General features: G+C 49.4%; 6 protein-coding genes across 6 annotated transcripts; 3 read left to right on the top strand and 3 right to left on the bottom strand.

Moving 5' to 3' along the window:
• Window positions 1-3,071: 3,071 nt before the first annotated feature.
• On the bottom strand, window positions 3,072-4,949 carry BDR25DRAFT_73301 (uncharacterized protein). The gene is made up of 3 exons (XM_033698970.1): window positions 4,560-4,949; window positions 3,833-4,510; window positions 3,072-3,782 (listed from the first exon to the last, which is right to left on the bottom strand). The coding sequence occupies exons 1-3, from the start codon at window positions 4,833-4,835 to the stop codon at window positions 3,207-3,209; spliced, it is 1,530 nt and encodes a 509-aa protein (XP_033543948.1). The 5' UTR covers window positions 4,836-4,949; the 3' UTR covers window positions 3,072-3,206.
• Window positions 4,950-4,987: 38 nt separating this feature from the next.
• Window positions 4,988-6,626, top strand: BDR25DRAFT_395566 (Thioesterase/thiol ester dehydrase-isomerase). The gene is made up of 4 exons (XM_033698383.1): window positions 4,988-5,322; window positions 5,372-5,733; window positions 5,780-6,065; window positions 6,124-6,626. Exons 1-4 carry the CDS (start codon window positions 5,026-5,028, stop codon window positions 6,589-6,591), a joined length of 1,413 nt encoding a protein of 470 aa, XP_033543947.1. The 5' UTR covers window positions 4,988-5,025; the 3' UTR covers window positions 6,592-6,626.
• Window positions 6,581-7,817, bottom strand: BDR25DRAFT_305883 (uncharacterized protein). Its single transcript, XM_033690511.1, has 3 exons — window positions 7,621-7,817; window positions 7,298-7,469; window positions 6,581-7,238 (listed from the first exon to the last, which is right to left on the bottom strand). Exons 2-3 carry the CDS (start codon window positions 7,348-7,350, stop codon window positions 7,067-7,069), a joined length of 225 nt encoding a protein of 74 aa, XP_033543946.1. The 5' UTR covers window positions 7,351-7,469; window positions 7,621-7,817; the 3' UTR covers window positions 6,581-7,066.
• A 2,103-nt stretch (window positions 7,818-9,920) lies between these two features.
• BDR25DRAFT_376746 (short-chain dehydrogenase) lies at window positions 9,921-11,724 on the top strand (the record flags this gene model as incomplete). Its single annotated transcript, XM_033697459.1, has 6 exons — window positions 9,921-10,080; window positions 10,256-10,735; window positions 11,146-11,208; window positions 11,285-11,329; window positions 11,384-11,606; window positions 11,671-11,724. Exons 1-6 carry the CDS (start codon window positions 9,995-9,997, stop codon window positions 11,722-11,724), a joined length of 951 nt encoding a protein of 316 aa, XP_033543945.1. The 5' UTR covers window positions 9,921-9,994.
• Window positions 11,725-12,400: 676 nt separating this feature from the next.
• On the bottom strand, window positions 12,401-14,075 carry BDR25DRAFT_359132 (uncharacterized protein; the record flags this gene model as incomplete). Its single annotated transcript, XM_033696049.1, has 9 exons — window positions 12,401-12,745; window positions 12,780-12,850; window positions 12,911-13,050; window positions 13,110-13,215; window positions 13,259-13,457; window positions 13,482-13,585; window positions 13,642-13,730; window positions 13,761-13,862; window positions 13,909-14,075. The coding sequence occupies 9 exons, from the start codon at window positions 14,073-14,075 to the stop codon at window positions 12,401-12,403; spliced, it is 1,323 nt and encodes a 440-aa protein (XP_033543944.1).
• Window positions 13,724-16,192, top strand: BDR25DRAFT_267959 (aldolase). Its single transcript, XM_033687081.1, has one exon. It carries the CDS (start codon window positions 14,146-14,148, stop codon window positions 16,183-16,185), a length of 2,040 nt encoding a protein of 679 aa, XP_033543943.1. The 5' UTR covers window positions 13,724-14,145; the 3' UTR covers window positions 16,186-16,192.
• Window positions 16,193-16,534: the final 342 nt, after the last annotated feature.

The raw sequence follows: 16,534 nt of genomic DNA, 5'->3' as shown, positions 1-16,534 counted from the left end.
GCAGGATATATTTAATATAGACAAGACAGGCCTATATTAGCGGCAGGCGCCGTTGTTAGGGCTTTCTACTAGAGCTCAACCTAGCAGGAAGAAGGATAAGAACTAAATATTAATTATATGCTGCTGCAACTTTACTAGCAGCAAGCGCTTTACTCCCTAGGCTATTAAGAAGGCAGCTAGACCACATGCTCTGCGATCTGTTAACCTTAAGGCTCTTAGCATCTAATAGTTGTTAAATCCTAAGGCGTAGATAACGCATACTATTATAATAGATTAGCTACAGGCCTTCTATTAGTGGATAGGAGAGACTAGGTCTATCCTGCTGCTGATGGACAACTACAGCGCTCATATCCTTAGCGTTAATCTCAAACCACCTCCACTAAATATCCGCATTTAATAGCTGCCTGCCAACTTAACTAGCGTCTACTAGCCACTTAATTAGGGCGTGATTAGTCAGTTTAAGCGCTTATACAAAAAGCAATAGATACGCTATATAGTCGCTAGCTACAAGCGCGGCGCAGATCTAGCAACTTAAGTCAACCTCTACTATGCCTTACGCTAGGCCTCTTAAGCCTAGTATAACAACCTTTAGAGCAATACAATCTATTGCTGCTTCTGCTAAGCTAGAATCCAGCCTTTATAAGAACTAATCTACCTGCCTAATCTAGAGGAGCAGTCTTAGCAGGAGCTAGAGGAGCTCTACTAGCAGGTGCAGCACGCAGGCAGGATTCAGGACGCTATAAGCCTTAAAAACTTCCTAAATCCTATTAATAAGGATCACAAGCCTACTTAATCTAACTTTAATGTAGCAAACGCAATTGCAACATATAGCCAGCAGCTAGTTAAAGACAAATTAGACAACAAAGGGCCTCCTATACAAATACCTACCCCTGCGCAGGCAGAGCAGGCTCTTAAATTACTACTCTTATATCAAGAGCATACAGATTCAACAACTCCCTAGCAGATCAGAGCGCTCCAGCAGCTATATACTGAAGCAAAGGCTCAAAAGTCTAAGCAGTTTGTCCAGGGCACTCTAGATAGTTGGATTACGTAACCCTCTTGCTGCAACGATATTGCGATATAACGATATAATCCTCGTTCCAGAATTGTATCGCGCCATCGAGAGTTGACTGTATCCAGTCCTGCGCCAGTTACCAGATTAGAGCACCCCTATTGGCCGCTTCGTTATTCCTGTTGGGCAAACTATTTTAGTCTCTTTTGGCTGAAGCATTGAAAAGGCCGGAAATTTCGTCATTTTCATGCGGAAACGGGTGGCTGTACGACTGCGAGCATTGCCGTGGAGCATTGATAATTGGCTAGCATAAGATGGGGCCGATTAAGGTTGTCGCGAAGCTGAATGTGACGTTAAATTCGTGGGCTCGGGTCTAACACAAAAGATAGCATGAACAATAGTCTCTACTTTCCTCATTAGCCAAGAATTCAACTGCCCTAATGGGATTTATATGGATAAGATTACCTCCGATCATCCCAAAGCCCCAACCCTCGAAGTTAATCCAAAATAACAGAGCTTCAAAGCAGAAGGTTTGGTAAGTCGAGGGTAGAGACTTGTAAGCAGCTGTTGGCAAACTGTTCCGCTTCTGACACAGAACCTGTGTTATCGCTCTATTGCGGCTAATGACCTGTGCAAACCCGCGAGGAAGATCGATCCGCAGGCTTGTCAATATTCTGCCCTGTTCTTGGTGTGGAGTGATGAACCCGGAATACGTTTCCAGTCCCCTAGCGTCTGCCTTAAGGCTAAGAAGTGCCTCTGATTTCTGCATCTGGTATTTTTGCTCAAGGCTCCCCACTCCGTGTGAAGTCATGACGTCTTTTCTAGAACTTGCGTGTGCAATGATATCGCGCGATCCAGATCGGAGAAATGGCCTTTGTCGGCATTGGCTCCTTGAAACGACTTATTGGCATGACCCATGGCACTGCCGCTGTCACCGGTTTCAGACCCCAAAGTCTATCCGTGGCGTTAAACGAGTTGTGGGCGTTGTTGTGAGGCTCCCCCAAGAGTTGGCTTGCTATTGCGCAATGCGAACGTGAAGCCCGCAAGTAGCACACTCAAGGTGTCACTCTATGTGGCTGATCTTCTAATGATATGGATAACCTCTACCTAGATTCATGGATAACCATGGCATGTACACAAAACTCTAGTCAAGATGCTCCGTAAAATTTAGGACTAGTATAGGTCAGGTTCGTGGTTTGGACACTAGACTTTGATCAGTGATCATGACTTCACTAGGTTTGAGCAACGGATAAAGCGATGCCTCAATCAATGCGTCGATCGACTTAATCAGTTGATCTAAGAGCCTCGACCAAAGGATGTCACCTCTTCGGCTCTTCTTCGAGGAGTGAAGGTGATGTGTCATCATCGAAGGATCATTCAGAGGTCTCCTACTCTCACTAAGTCTAGCGAACCATCTTGTTTCAAGGTTAAAGGTTCTCTCACACCTGTCTTCTAAAACACCCACGGGGATGGTTCTCAAGCCATTTCTGGTACCCGTGAGGAAAGATGGCCCGTCTTGCGTTGATCATTCTCCTTGAATCAGGGGCAAGGCTTCGCAGCTCCTCCCGCGTTCCCCGCCACCTGTAGTCAGGGCCCCGACCCGGAATTTGCTTTGACTATAACCTAAAAGTGATGGCAACGCCCAATACCGATTGCCGACCTTTTAACCTCTACCTACGTCAGCTACCACTCTCTCAAGCCTTTACATCACTATTAGAGAAATACTTAGGAATTTACGCGCGTACAAAAATCAACGGACTTTGTGTTCCAGTATCACGGCCATCCATAATTGGCAGCTCTTTCACTAGAATATACAAATTGGCACTAGAACTAACCTGCCGTCAGCACAAGGTTTAAAGGGTGGGGAGGCCATACAAACACATTGAAAAAGCGTTCATTAATGAAGAGGAAAATTTTCAGCTGATGCTGCTCTCCAGCTCGTGCAAAGCTAGCCAGCGCGTTTCAGGGCCTTGTTTGCCACCAAGCTCGTGCAACGACTCATTGTCAAACAACGATTCCTAGATATGATGCCTTAGCCTTCGAAACCCTGCCCTAGATGAGTGATCTATGGGTTCATCCCGGATTAAGACGGCATTGAATGCGTCATCTGTACCACACTATTTGGGCCTAGCAAGTGCCATAGCGAGACCGCTTTGAGAAGGATCCCCGATTTTAGACATCACTTGAAAATTCTCTAGAATGGCGTTATTTTCGTGGTCCCCCTAGTAGCTGTGGATCCTAGTAGCATGTCGTCTGCACTTTCGATGGCGGGTTTGGATTCCGTGTCCCACAGTACCGATTCGCTAGCCATCGGGTGGTTTCTGTCAGAGGAACTTGGATGAAAGCCGATCTCATATCCCTCTTCGTCAAGCTCATCTGTGCCGCCGTAAACGTAGTGAAATTTGGGGACCTCATGCTCTACCATTTCTTTCCATACTGGACTTTCATCAAGAAGATCATCTGAACTTGGAACGGCCGGAAGGATGTTATCAGACGCACAGAAAGACTTCAGTGGTGCAGTCGTACCCGTTTCAAACAACTTCTTTTGCATGTGGATCCAAAGTCGCGCTTTCAGCAAGTTAGTCACAGTGTCGTCTTCGTCTTGTGTATTGTCGACTCTGGTGGAACTATGGTAAACTTTGGTGGTCGAAGAGGTCCGTCTGAGCGTTTCAACTTTGGCTTGGAGAGACGTCGATCGGGATTTCAGCATAGTTGCTCGATTTAAGGAGTGGCTGACGATTGGTACAAAGTGTGCTCTCTGTGAAACTGCCTATGACTTGGTCAGCTTGCTAAACCACATGTCATAGGCGTTCTACGTACTAGAAGGTACCCGGGACTCCACAATGAGGGGGAGATCTCCGCGAGAGTTCCAGCAAAAGAGTTGGTCACAATCTTCAAACCTGTCGTCGACCTAGGGGAGGCCTCTGAGATCGATAGACGCATAGCGGCGTCCACTAACTTTCCAACTTCTCGTAGGTCAATGGGCCGAGAATAATTCAATATGGATGTCCTGTCTGATACGCTCTCCTTCCTTCTCTTGATACATAGGTAAGAACTCCTAGCTGAGGTCTCGCCGTCATTTTGCTGGTTCAAGGTGGTGAGAATCTCTCCCTCCGGCTCAAATGGTATAGTAGAGCCTTCGGGAGCTCTCACTTCTTGTTTATCAAAAAGCCTTTTCCTTGCGGGAGAGCTGGAATTGCGACTAGGGCTGCTTCGCTGTGAGCACTTACGCTTTTTACTATTTCGCGGAGCTTTCATCTCAACTATTTCCATCGAGAACTGGAGAGATTGGAGTGTTAGAACTGAAACATTCGGTGGGGGTTTCGCGTCTTCAAATGGGACGTTTAAGCATAACCGGTGAGGTTTCTTGTCCGACATCTCGGGCTCTATCCGAGAGTGGCTGATGTTGATCTGTAGCTTCCCGCTGTCAGGCAGCAATGCGTCCTCGTTGAAGTTATTCAGAGGAAGAGATGGGCGAAGGTTAAGTTGACTCCAAATCTGAATGCAGATTAGGAGAATTGTCCACATGCGAAAAGTTCGTAGGTACCTGGGCATTGAGAATCATTCTAGCCAATTCTCTCATTTCGTTTCCACCCAGAGGCTCTCCTTGGACGGTAAGCTCTATCATAATGTGCAAACCATTTCCACGGCAAACCCAGGCATTCCGAGCGATGAGATAGTCAAGGAGAACACGTTTGCTCAGTTGATGAAGGTTAGTGGAGTCGTGCTGTGGTGAGAGTGTGATCAAAGTCGTGAGCCACAGCTGCAGCTGCGAGTTTGGTGAGCATAGGACAGCTCGCCCCAACTCGATCGTTCGCGACATTCCTTGAACAACATTGACTTGATGGGCCTTTCGTGCAAGGAACTTGAGGTCCTTGTTGAGACGATGAGGCGAAGTGTGCAGGCGGGGAAAAAATCTCTAAGGCTCTTGCCAAGCTCAGCCCTCACTTCGGCAGACGCTGTGAGACGTCATTCCCCTCCGACATGCGCGAGTCTCAAAGCTCGTGAACACCATGGCCAGCTCCTTGAGAACAGTGCTTCGACGCCTTAATGCTACCTCGCGATCCAATTGTTCTCAAACAGTTCCTGTTCTCTCGTCAATCAACCGTGGATTTCGCTCCAGCAGACGACGGCAAACTGACGGCGTTTTTAGAGAATTAACTGCCGTAAGAGTACGCACACCATGGGTAGAAGCTCTCCGGCGACAGCGAGCGGAGGGCCTTGACCATGCGAAAGCTTCCAGGAAGCCGGAAGTATCTCCTAATCGTGAGCTAACGCCAAAGCGAATGTCAGACAGCTATCATTCTGTCGTAAGTACCTCTGCGTTCCGAGAGGTGAAGCTCAATGAGACAGGAATAGATATTACCGCTTGCTCAGGATCCATGGCTTCTGGACACCTACCTTAATTCGAGCGGACACATCCGTCTTGGAACTATCTTCATGGACTTGGACGCTCTTTCTGGGGTAATTGCTTACAAACACACTGGCGACGACGTTACCACCGTCACTGCAAGCTGCGATCGAATCTACTTGCGGCACCCTCTGACGGAAATATGCGATCTAGAGCTGAGCGGTGAAGTGACTTACGCAACGGGCAGGTCCAGCCTAGAAGTTTCAATGCAGGTTGCCAAAGCGCCGAAAGCGGGGGAGACTGTGAAGAATGAGGACGTCCTAATCAGTTGCACTTTTACAATGGTGTCGCTCGACCCTGGGACCAAGAAGTATTAGATCCCTACGATATACTCGATGGTGGCTGACATTTTCCAGGCCGGTGAACGTCAACCCTTTGATAGTCGAAACACCCGAGGAAAAGCGACTCTATGCCCTAGGTGAACGAAACTCTAAGATCCGCAGAGAGCGCAACCAGACCGCACTTATCAAACACACTCCCAACGACCTGGAAAGTGACTTAATACATGCCTTTTGGCAGAAGCATTTGCAATATCATGATCCCCACGACTCGCTCCGGAAACCAGAGAACGTGCACTTCATGGACACAACCCGTCTCCAAACTGCCATGATCATGCAACCCCAATTTCGCAACAGACATCACGTAAGCATTTTCCTGTGGTCTGCTCGGAAACTGTTGCTATTTGTTAACAACCTGAAAGTTCATGATCTTCGGTGGCTTCCTCCTCAAGCAAACCTTCGAACTCGCCTTTACCTGCACTGCCGCCTTTGCTCACACTCGACCAACTTTTGTCTCGCTTGATCCCTCCACCTTCCAGAATCCAGTTCCCGTTGGCAGCATACTATACCTTACCGCGACAGTCGTGTACACGGACCCGCCGTTAATCGGAGCACCAGGAGACCGAGCAGACACAGAGAGCAAATATACAAGGGTCCAAGTGAGGGTAGATTCCAAAGTGAGAGATGTGGAGCACGGAAGATCAAAGCCAACTGGCCAGTTCAACTACACATTCACAGTGGAAAAGAATATCCGGGTGATGCCTAGGACATACCAGGAATTCATGATGTATCTAGATGCGCGGAGACGAGCAGAACAGGTCAAAGAGAGCATGAAAGAGGAGGGTTTAGGAGTGAGCCCGAAGTTAGCGGAAGAGAGTGTGACGGAGTAATGGCACTGGGAAGGAACCCTCACTCTAGATTTGTGATATCTAATAGCTTGAATGGATTGCTAATTGTGCGAAGAGATGAGCAGCCAAGATACGCTTTATGGTATAATAAGCAGTCTAGAATAAATGCGCGCTCGAAGCACCAGAACGAACTCAATCACCCACAGCCTTTAAAATTATTCCAAACATCCCGGATAAATGAGATCTTGTAGGCGCCGAGATGCGCCTATGTCCGAACACTGAACGCTGAATCAAAGAAGACGTATCCATCGCTATGAAATAAAATGCCGTCAACAACCATGTACGTGAAGATTATTAATTGGAGGTCGCAGAAGGTCGAAGTGTAACTGAGAGGTCGGAGCACGAACGTGTAGAGTGCGGCTCGTGTTATCGTAAGTCTACAAACCTCGATGGTGCGGGATTGGAGGAGTTGAGTTGAGTATGGCTGTGGGCTGAGTATTGGTGGTAAATCGCTTATTTATAACTCGTCAAGCTCGAACTCTAGCGCTACATCCTCGGAGCAATCAGAGCAGTAGTAGTTGGAGAAACCGCCGCAGGTGACCTTCATATTTTTGCACATATCGATGCTCCAGGCGTCGTAGGAGTATCCCGAAAGCAACCTTCCGTGGCAGACCTCGATACTATTTGCCCTGCGAAATTTTCAGCTTTGTACGAACCCAACTGTTAAGGTACACTAGTGCAAACTCACCAAATATAGTAATCGTGGTTGCAGTAATACCAAGAGTAAGTATAGGAGCACATGTTGCCTAAGGTTCGGTTTTGGCGTTGCTTGACCTTGCCGGGGTTGTCGCGGAACGAGAGTGATCTAATTGAAGGCTCTGAGAAAGGTCGAAGAGGATTGAAAGGTTGTATATATGCTTCTAGAGCCGCGTTAGCTGATCGTATATCCTGAGCATCTGCCTTGCACGTCCGTCTGATCATAGTGATGGAGTTCTAGACCGGCGCAATGGGCTTTTGTGCGCAGCTGCGCAGACAAGGCTGTAAGACACAGGGGATGGACATGGTGCTCACCGAAAATACGTCTCCTCCCCAAAGAAACGACTCGACGTAGGTCGAAAATGAGAAACGAAGAAAATAAAGTATTGACAGCCGAAAAAAGTGTATGGAAGGCGAAAATCTTTGTATTCTGAAGTCTTGCCTGACGACCTTCCACTTCCCTTGATGTTCTGACCACCCTTCGACTCAGACAACAAAGGCACTTTTGTTCCCCGAAAGTCCGAGGGGACAGGGCTCTTCTTTATCGATTTGACTTCTCACGAGCACTGGCCCATTCGTCAGCCAATGTAGATGTGAGGCGGTTCCGACATCTCGCGGGCCTAGCCCAGCCTCAGGGTCCCTGGTTCCGAAAATGCAGCCGTCAGTCGCGTGGGTCGTCGTTGAACGTGGCCCTGGTCTTTTTGGCTGGCCCGTGAGGCAATACGTGTTGGAATACGATGCCTTTTGCGGGGGACACTTGAAAAGCAAGCTGAATTACCATATAACGTGGAGAACGAGCTCCCATTCCCTCACAAATACCTCGAAGAAAGTCATCAACAGATCCTAACAATCCGCCCCTCCGACAGCGGAGCCGTTCACCAGACCCTGGATCAGCGCTTCGAATCTCGCGAATGCAGGGTCTATTTTAGGCTAGCTTGATCGCGCCGATTAGAGTTTCCATAGCCATGATTGGCTGTGGATGTTTCTGACCGCCTTCGTTTGTTTCCTGAGGCCGCGGGAGCTTCAAAGGTTCCGGCAACAGTCTGTCTGGATAAGGAATGATCGCGTAAGGCTAGACCGGTCAGATTGATGACTTCAAGGGTGGTTGAATGAGGTGGCGGTCCATTTGCAGTAGGAATGACAGAGAGGGGAAATGGGAGCTTCATCACTCCACTGTATTTCAGCTCTGAATCTCAGCCCACCTCCTCTCAAGTTTCCCTATGACAAGGCCATCAGCAGAATTGACAGGTCGAGGGTACATAACCCCACCGCAGAATCCTTTCCCACAATCAATCAACCCCTCCAATTATCGATAGGCATCTTGATCGATTGATCGGCATTATGCAGGGATCGCTAAAGCTTCCGTGCTTTAAGGGATGCACTTAGAACTTCCAGGGTGCTCAGCTGCTCACCGCCGCCCAGATGAATTCGAGGTTCGATTGGAACCTGCCAAAACCCGCAGATGAAGGTGGCGAATGGATGTCGGCTGCCACCAAGTTTATTAATTCATTCTCAGTCTTACGAAAGACCGGAGGACGTTGACTCCAGCTAACTATGTCACACAATGCTTATGTCAGAGACTGTGACCTAAGGAGTCCCCGATATTATGGAGCCATGCTTCCTAATCTCGGTACCTTCTTGCTCAGAATTAGAAAACTTAATGTAGCGGGGCATGATGGGATACCAACTTTGAAATTGTCGGGACCAATATGCTGATGATGAAGATATAGAGATATGAGGTAAAGGAATTACTTAGCTGGGCGGCATCCTTTCCTTTCGACGGAGTCAGTCGGCCATAGTGTGGAGAACATCAGCAGACGCGAGAGAAGTCGTCGACATAACCTTTCACGGAAAGTTTTCGGGTCATTTCTTAACTAATATTTATTTAGTCTGGCCGAACTCAAGGCGGTGGCGACACCTTTAGCAAGTGGCAAGAGGTGAGTCTTCACTACGAGAGAACGATAGAATGGTACTGGAGAAAGTAGGAATGGACCCGTCCATATTATGGAGAGATATGGTTTAGAATCTAAGCAACGTTTGTAGAAGCAAGTGCAGTCAGATGTGGCTGCTAGCGTACACGAGTCAAATAGAACCTAGAAGAGCAGGACAAGAACTAGCGCAGAAGCATCTCTAAACGACGATTTGAAACGGGGATAATAGTAACCTTAAAACCTGAATGCTAATATATTCTTTACATTAAGTCTACGTTTGTGAAAATATGTCGACTTATTGCTACTTAGTCTATAACTTCAGCCTATACTTAATATCGTTTGTTCGACTAAGCCTCTCCCTCTCCATCACTTTGTTTGTCTATACAATGCTCCCTCAACTCTTACTGATGCCTCACTTACGACGTAAAGGTAAGTGATTACATTGATACTAATCCTACCCACTCGTAACATATGAGCGTATCTTGATACACTTCGTTTATTTTTCCTGTGGGTTGGAGTGCAAAATAAGATTTCGTAGATTCAAAACGCCGGACCCCAATTGCGGGGTATATGTGGGGAAGAGGCAATGCATATGAGGGGTACGGAAAACCTAGGTCCGAAAGGCCTTTGCGGGGCATAGCCCCGATATACGTATATGGATGTTGATGAGCATGGCTAGGGATCATCTTATTCCAACTCCCAAGTAACAAAACCGACAGCGTTGATAGTTCGAATTCGAGGGTAGAAATCCGCTCACGATGGGGAGTAAAGATGAAAGTGAACAGACATTGAAGCCCTTGAAGCTCCAGGAGCAAGACCTCGCCGGAAAAGTTGCGATTGTAACGTACGAGTTCTTCCTTCCCTATGCAATCCCAATTACCTTTGCCGAATCCAAACCTTTTCGGCTCTTGTCAATGCGATTCGTGGCTTGGATAAGCTGTCCTGCCGTGATTTTCGAGTTTCCTAAGTTCCTCGTCCAGAAGCGCTGCCGGTAATCTTTCTGACCTCTTCCTTTTTAGCGGGGCAAGCAAAGGCATCGGTCGCGCCATCGCTCTCGAGTTGGCAACTCGGGGCGCCTCAATTCTGGGGACTTTCTCCAGCCTAGATTCTGCAGATCTCTTCAAGACGTTCACCGATACCATCACTAGTCTCTGCTCATTCACGAAGCATCCGGACACACCCAGCACAGCTTGCCCAAAGCTTATTGGCGTTCCAGCTGATATCACCTCTTCATCCGCGCCGAGGACTATCATCGACTGCCTCCGTACGCAATTTGATGCGAAGGTTGATATTGTGGTTTTCAATGCTGCGGTTATGAGCCTCGCGCGGATGGGGGAAGGGAAGATTGGTGAAGACTTCGTGGAGAGAGCATTAGCAGGGAATATCACTTTCCCGATCTTAATGATGGAGGAGCTGGTAAAGGAGAGTTGTCTGAGGCCGAACGGTAGAGTTGTGGCGATTAGTAGTGAGGGCTCAAGGGTTAAAAGGCCTGCTGGTGGGTGAGTAAGTTTTTCCTTTGGGAAATTCGTTGCCTCTAAAGGAGGTATCAACGCCTAGTCGTGGAACACCGTACCGGCCAACGTCTGAAGATAAGAGGTGATGCGAAATGCACCAACAATTATGGGTGGCACATGAATAGGCAACATTAATCTTGGAGACGGGAGCTCGGTGGAAGAGGTATTTTGAAGGGTAGAGTGTGCTCGTGACTCCCCCGAAACAGTAATGAGTTCGCCTCTCTCGGCGCTGTCGAATACGGAAGACCGATTTGATATATTAACATCATGAGGAAGGCACCAGTGGTGACTCCCACTTTGGCTAAGGGCCTTGCGCGGCGCGTAGCCCCGTTACTTTCCCTGACAGAATTCCTCCCGTTTTCCATTCAACATTGACAACAGTGTTCAACTCTCAGGTTCTGGACATCCTTCTTTGGCGTGTACTTTTTCATTATGGTCGTCGGAGTTACGATTGGCATGTACGAGAGGTCCCTGGAGACACGAGTGGAGGGGGAGTGACTTGAGATTATCAAGCTAACGTTGGATTCCGCACAGGGCAGTCTATGCGGCTACGAAAGCAGCACTGGAGTGTCTGATGAGGTACGGAAGATCAGAATTGTGATGGAAGATTTCCTCAGAGTAACCGTATTATAGAAAGTGGGCCGACGAGCTCGGCACTCGTCCCGGGATGGAGGGTACCACGTTTAACTCGGTGAGTGTAGGATTTACTAAGACCGAAGCATACACCAGAATTCCATCGGAAGTGAGGGAGAGGCTTACGGCTGCCGATGCTGCAGAGGTCGCGGTTGGTAATCGAATTGGCGAGGTGGAGGATGTGGCAGACGTGGTTGGCCTCCTGGTCAGTGGTAAAGCAAGAGTGAGTTTCTTTGTTATCTCCTTCAACCATTCAGGGAGGTGAAGAAACTGATACCGATATGCAGTGGATTAGTGGAAGTGTAGTAGATGCTTCTGGAGGGAAAGCGAAGATCCTTTAGGAAATAGGAGGCGGACAGAAATTGGGGCAAGGGAAACTCGGAGGAGTGATACATGGTAGAATCGGGGAGTGGGGGGGGGGGGGGGGGGGGGGGTTGGGCGTCGTCATTAAAGAGCCTGATTCCCCGAATGTTCTGTCAAGGGGGTTTCCCTTATTAGTTAAACCCACCAACTCACTCGCCAAAGTACAAGCAATCTGGAAATAGCTATCGGAGAGAGGGGAACATTGAGAAGGTTATGACTTCGGCAGTCTCGTCGGGGCAACGCCTGATCAACTTTGACTGATTCTATTGCAGCCCAATCAGCACAGATGATATGCTGTCTTATGGGGAAACCAGGGAGGGGGTATGCTGCCCTGCAAAATGAATGAGACTCAGATCTCCATCTCTATATACTCACGACTATGACTGAAGTGGTATTAATTGAAGCATTGGAACGCAAGGGATTCTTGCAGGTACGGATACACTCTTTACTTGTCCCATTGAACGTAACAGTTGTATGTTCTGTGGCACGATCAGACTCGCATTTTCAAGACTGATAAATCGGTCAGCTCTGTGGAAAAATGCGCGTGCGGAAGTTGCCGCAAATAACGTCGACGAGGTCGGGGGCATCGCCCCGAAATTAGATTCTTCTATCCTTCTTCTAGAAAGAATGCATGCGTCACCCGGTACAGGAGATTTAGGTATTTGATATTGAGTGTCTTAGCAGTTTTGCAAATTGGTGCCTGTCGGGTTTTGGTGGTTTGATACTTGTTGGAGCAAAGCTTACACGTCCCGGCAAGTACCCAGCAGATACAGTCTCAACCTTGTGATTCTCAGTTGCCTTTACGAACATGACAGAGGAAGAAGATGTGAAAACTTCCTCGTCACACAAGAAAGACAGGAGAGCTGTGTAATCTCGGAGGAAAGGGTCAGAAGCCATTTTAGTGTAATGTTCGAGACTCATCTGCAATGTCTCCTCCGAGACGAGGATAATGAAGGCATTTTTGCTATGATACTCGGTGGAACGGCCTGGAGATTTCTCCTGGCGATGTCAATGGCAGATGAGGTTCGTCAACAGCCTTGTGGCTCGCGGCCGGATAAAAGACGATTAGGCGGGTAAATGCTGCATAGTGATCGCCATCTTGAACTGGTGTCCTCTCGATGCACACATCGTCCTACTAAGAATTTGGAGAAAGGATGAGAGGACGAGAGGATGTTTCAATCGTGTACAGATTTCGAGCGATCGGCGTTTCGGGTGGAGAGGGGAGGGTTGGAGAAGATAGAATGCTTGACAGAGGACTGCTTTCAGCGTAATGCCGGTCTATGCCATGAACGCAAAGCAGAAGTCTGCATTCAAGGCAACGGAAGCAATGGAAGATACAGAATCTGCAGGAGATTTAGGTTACCCCGAGACTAGCAGGAAGAACTGACCTGGTACTCGCGGAAAATCTGCTGCGCTGGTCCACAAAAACCACTTACGAGAAAATTCGAGGCCAAAGGATGAGAATGAAGCTCAATCCGGTGGTGGTTTGGGCCAAATTGGAGCTGGTCATACAGAGGAGCGACCTCATCCGGTCCTCTTTGGGCATCTGCATATCATCCCACGCGTCGACTCGGTGTTGAGGGCAAGTCCTCCCCTTCGTGATACGCCTGTGATTTGCGTCGTGACCCCATGGTTCCCACAAGGTATCGCCATGTCTACCGCTTGGTAATCCCCCTTTCGCATTGCTGCTGAGCGGTACATCTTTGTTCACCTAAGGTCCACCAATCCCTGGAACACTTGGTGAATTGAGCCCGTCGTCGTTCCAGCTACCGGTCAGCAATCTGGCGATACCGTCGCCGGCGGTGGTTGAACTATGCTTGGCGCAGGAGTGCTCTGGCGCTCCGCGAATGAAGTGATTGGTGCGAAATTAGTGATGTTAGCGACCGTATGGGAACGTCGACGGATAAATCCAAATCCTAGCACTCGGCGTTCACGTCGAGTCCCGCCTTGCCCGCAATGCGTCTTCTGCCCGACATGCTTGCCCCTAACAGGCGCTCCCGAACGGCATATTCACGTCCAGCCATACGACGCCTCGATACAAGTCAAACACGCGCGGATTCTGCGGAACGGTAGAGCTTCCGTACGGGCTGGCCATGGTCTTACCTCGCCATCCGCCCTCAGACGCACGTCGATCAAATACTTGCTCTGTTTTATATCTCGACCAGCGGGCATTTCTGTTACCACCAACTGTCTGACCTGTCTGAATTCTTCCAGTACTGCCCCACCAACCCCAATTCACACTCAAATTTACGGAGATGGTAGCGACGGCCCCGAACCTGTGCCAGTTGAATACCTCCCGTCGAATCTTCGCCGAGATCCAGCTCCGCATAAACGGCTTCAACACCTACGGCTAGGTCTCAGGCCATCCTGCGTATATATATAATCCCCCGAAGCCTTCTATGGCCACTATGATACAGGCAGAGAGCGTCCCCACTTCCCACCTCAAGGGCAATAGTGTCGTCGACATCCAGGAGGTTCCCAACGGAGTCAAGCCTGCATTACTGATTGTGCATGACGATGGGGAGGAGGACATTGTGGCCATCTTCGCAGATGTCCTGGGGCAGGCCTGGGAATCGGCGACGTCGGTGGATGAGGTTAGGAGCGGGGTTCCTTCCACCATCTATGGCCTACGGAATACATTGATTGGATCCCAACTCGACAGCTGGGAGCGGTCGCGGTTGCTGATCAACGCGCATTGTGTCGACGGCGGGAGTCCTCAGGACGACGCTCTCACTGAACGCTGCGACTATGAGTACCTGTATACCAAATCCCCATTCTTCCGGAGGGACGTGGCGCGGTTCCTCTCCTTTATACTGGGCCAGATAGGTCCCCATCGAGATTTGGCGAAGAAAGCGCGGACCACGCTGATATCGACTACCTTCCCTGACGTCCATGCCGCTTTGCCCAACCTCGATATTTTGTCTGTGGGCGCGGATGCGATAGAGATAAGGGTGGACTTGCTGGAAGAGCCCCTGCCAGATGGAACAATCAGCCCGATTCCTAGCCTGAAATATGTCGGAGAGCAGGTGATGCTATTACGTCAGCGCACCGAGCTGCCAATCATTTACACAACGAGATGTACGCACGAGAACGGCCGATTTCCCATGGACGACCCAAATATTTTCTACAAGTATCTGTCTCGGGCGATACAGTGGGGCTGTGAGTACATTGATGTGGAACTGTGGCTTCCAGAAGACATCAGACGGCGCTTGGCGGAGCAGAAAGGCAGTAGCAAGATCATATCTGCATTCCACGACTTCTCAGGAACATTCAAATGGACTGCCCCGGAGACGCAGACCCTTTTTGAAAGAGGAGCTGTTTATGGCGATGTTGTGAAGATGATTGCCTTGGTTAATTCGATGCAGGAGAACTATGAGCTCGAGTACTTCCGGTCCACCATCCAAACTCAGTATCCACACCCTCCCTTCTCTGGCCTTAACATGGGACCTATGGGTCAATTGTCACGGACTTTGAACAAGATTTTTACCCCGATAACGCATCCGCTCCTTCCTATGATAGCAGCCCCCGGCCAGCTGAGCGCTGCCGAGATAAACCAAGCCCTCCATGGCATGGGCCAGATGCCTAGGCTAGACATCTACGGCATCGGTAGCTTCCGGTCAACCACTCAGGCCATGTTTTTTGAAAAGTGTTTCAATGAGCTCAGTCTACCACATCAGTTCATGTTCGTGGAGAGGGCGCCTAAGGCGTCGGTCGAGAACATCCTGCGTCGGCCCAACTTTGGAGGAGCTTACATAAATCCACCTCTGGCAGCTTCTGCGGCGTATCTGCCTGCGTTGTCGAATGCAGCGCGGGCGATTGGACAAGTCGACACTGTTCTCGTTCGTGCGGAGGCTGGCCATCCGACGTTCATTGGGGATAACGCGACGTGGAAGGGTATTCGGGCAACTTTGAGCCGCGACTTTGTCCCGTCAGCTTATAGTGGACGAGCAGCCCTGTTATTAGCAAGTGCAGAGGCCGACGCAGCAGCAGCGATATTTGCCTTAAAGAGCCTGGGCATTGGACCCATATATACCATTGGCTTTAAGACACATGGGTCACTTGCGGGCGACGTGGAACCGGTGCGGTCCGTCGAGGATGTGAAGCGATTGGAGCAGCCATTTGTCATTATTTCGGCGCTTCCTGCAGAGAAGTCTCTTCTTGTGGTACCACTTCTCAAGCATTACAGAGTGGATGGGAGGAATGGCAACGGCAACAGCAATGGAATCGCCGGCGGAAGATCGGCTGGCAAAGTATTTGTGGATTTAGCGAACGGACCGCGCAAAGCAGATCCGTTAGCAATCGCGACATCAGCAGGGTGGACAGCTTATGGCATAGCGGACGTCTCTGCATGGACTACCGTTGAAACAATACGTCTGCTCGTTGGGCAGAACGTGTGCTACGACTTTGTGCGCCTAGCGTCTGGAAGGGGCCTGTTTTAGATACTCCGCAGTCATTTATATGTATATTGTTATATTGTCGTACTAGTCCCCCTGAGTGCTTCTGGTGTGCAAGAAGCGCTGCCTTGGCCGAACAGTCGGCTTTACCTGTACTCCCTACAGATATTGCAGGGTCCTGAATCTACACCAATCGCTCAAACCCAAACGGCGATGGCTACCCAAACGCTCATCTGATGAGCCAGGGATTCCGGGAGAGGAGCGCATGACGCCCGGTTCGCGATGCGTAATGGGCGTAGTCTGAGGGCGCGTACCGGGTGCAGATTCTGCAGTGCAGCACCGCATGTCACGGCATTGGCTCGCGTGGTCGGGTTGCTGGCCTTACCCCAGATTC

Source organism: Lindgomyces ingoldianus (assembly GCF_010093535.1).
Source record: "Lindgomyces ingoldianus strain ATCC 200398 unplaced genomic scaffold BDR25scaffold_31, whole genome shotgun sequence".
In the NCBI taxonomy this organism is placed as follows: Eukaryota; Fungi; Ascomycota; class Dothideomycetes; order Pleosporales; family Lindgomycetaceae; genus Lindgomyces; species Lindgomyces ingoldianus.
The sequence above is the reverse complement of the archived record's forward strand: the minus strand, read 5'-3'. Positions and strand labels throughout refer to the sequence as shown.

Coding starts and splice junctions, on each gene's coding strand:
- BDR25DRAFT_395566 (XM_033698383.1), top strand. CDS start 5,026: ATGGCCAGCTCCTTGAGAACAGTGCTTCGACGCCTTAATGCTACCTCG. Junction 5,323..5,371: donor CAGACAGCTATCATTCTGTC/GTAAGTACCTCT, acceptor AGACAGGAATAG/ATATTACCGCTTGCTCAGGA. Junction 6,066..6,123: donor AATTTCGCAACAGACATCAC/GTAAGCATTTTC, acceptor ACAACCTGAAAG/TTCATGATCTTCGGTGGCTT.
- BDR25DRAFT_305883 (XM_033690511.1), bottom strand. CDS start 7,350: ATGTGCTCCTATACTTACTCTTGGTATTACTGCAACCACGATTACTAT. Junction 7,239..7,297: donor AACCACGATTACTATATTTG/GTGAGTTTGCAC, acceptor AAAATTTCGCAG/GGCAAATAGTATCGAGGTCT.
- BDR25DRAFT_267959 (XM_033687081.1), top strand. CDS start 14,146: ATGGCCACTATGATACAGGCAGAGAGCGTCCCCACTTCCCACCTCAAG.
- BDR25DRAFT_73301 (XM_033698970.1), bottom strand. CDS start 4,835: ATGTCGCGAACGATCGAGTTGGGGCGAGCTGTCCTATGCTCACCAAAC. Junction 4,511..4,559: donor GAATGATTCTCAATGCCCAG/GTACCTACGAAC, acceptor ATCTGCATTCAG/ATTTGGAGTCAACTTAACCT. Junction 3,783..3,832: donor GGAGTCCCGGGTACCTTCTA/GTACGTAGAACG, acceptor ACCAAGTCATAG/GCAGTTTCACAGAGAGCACA.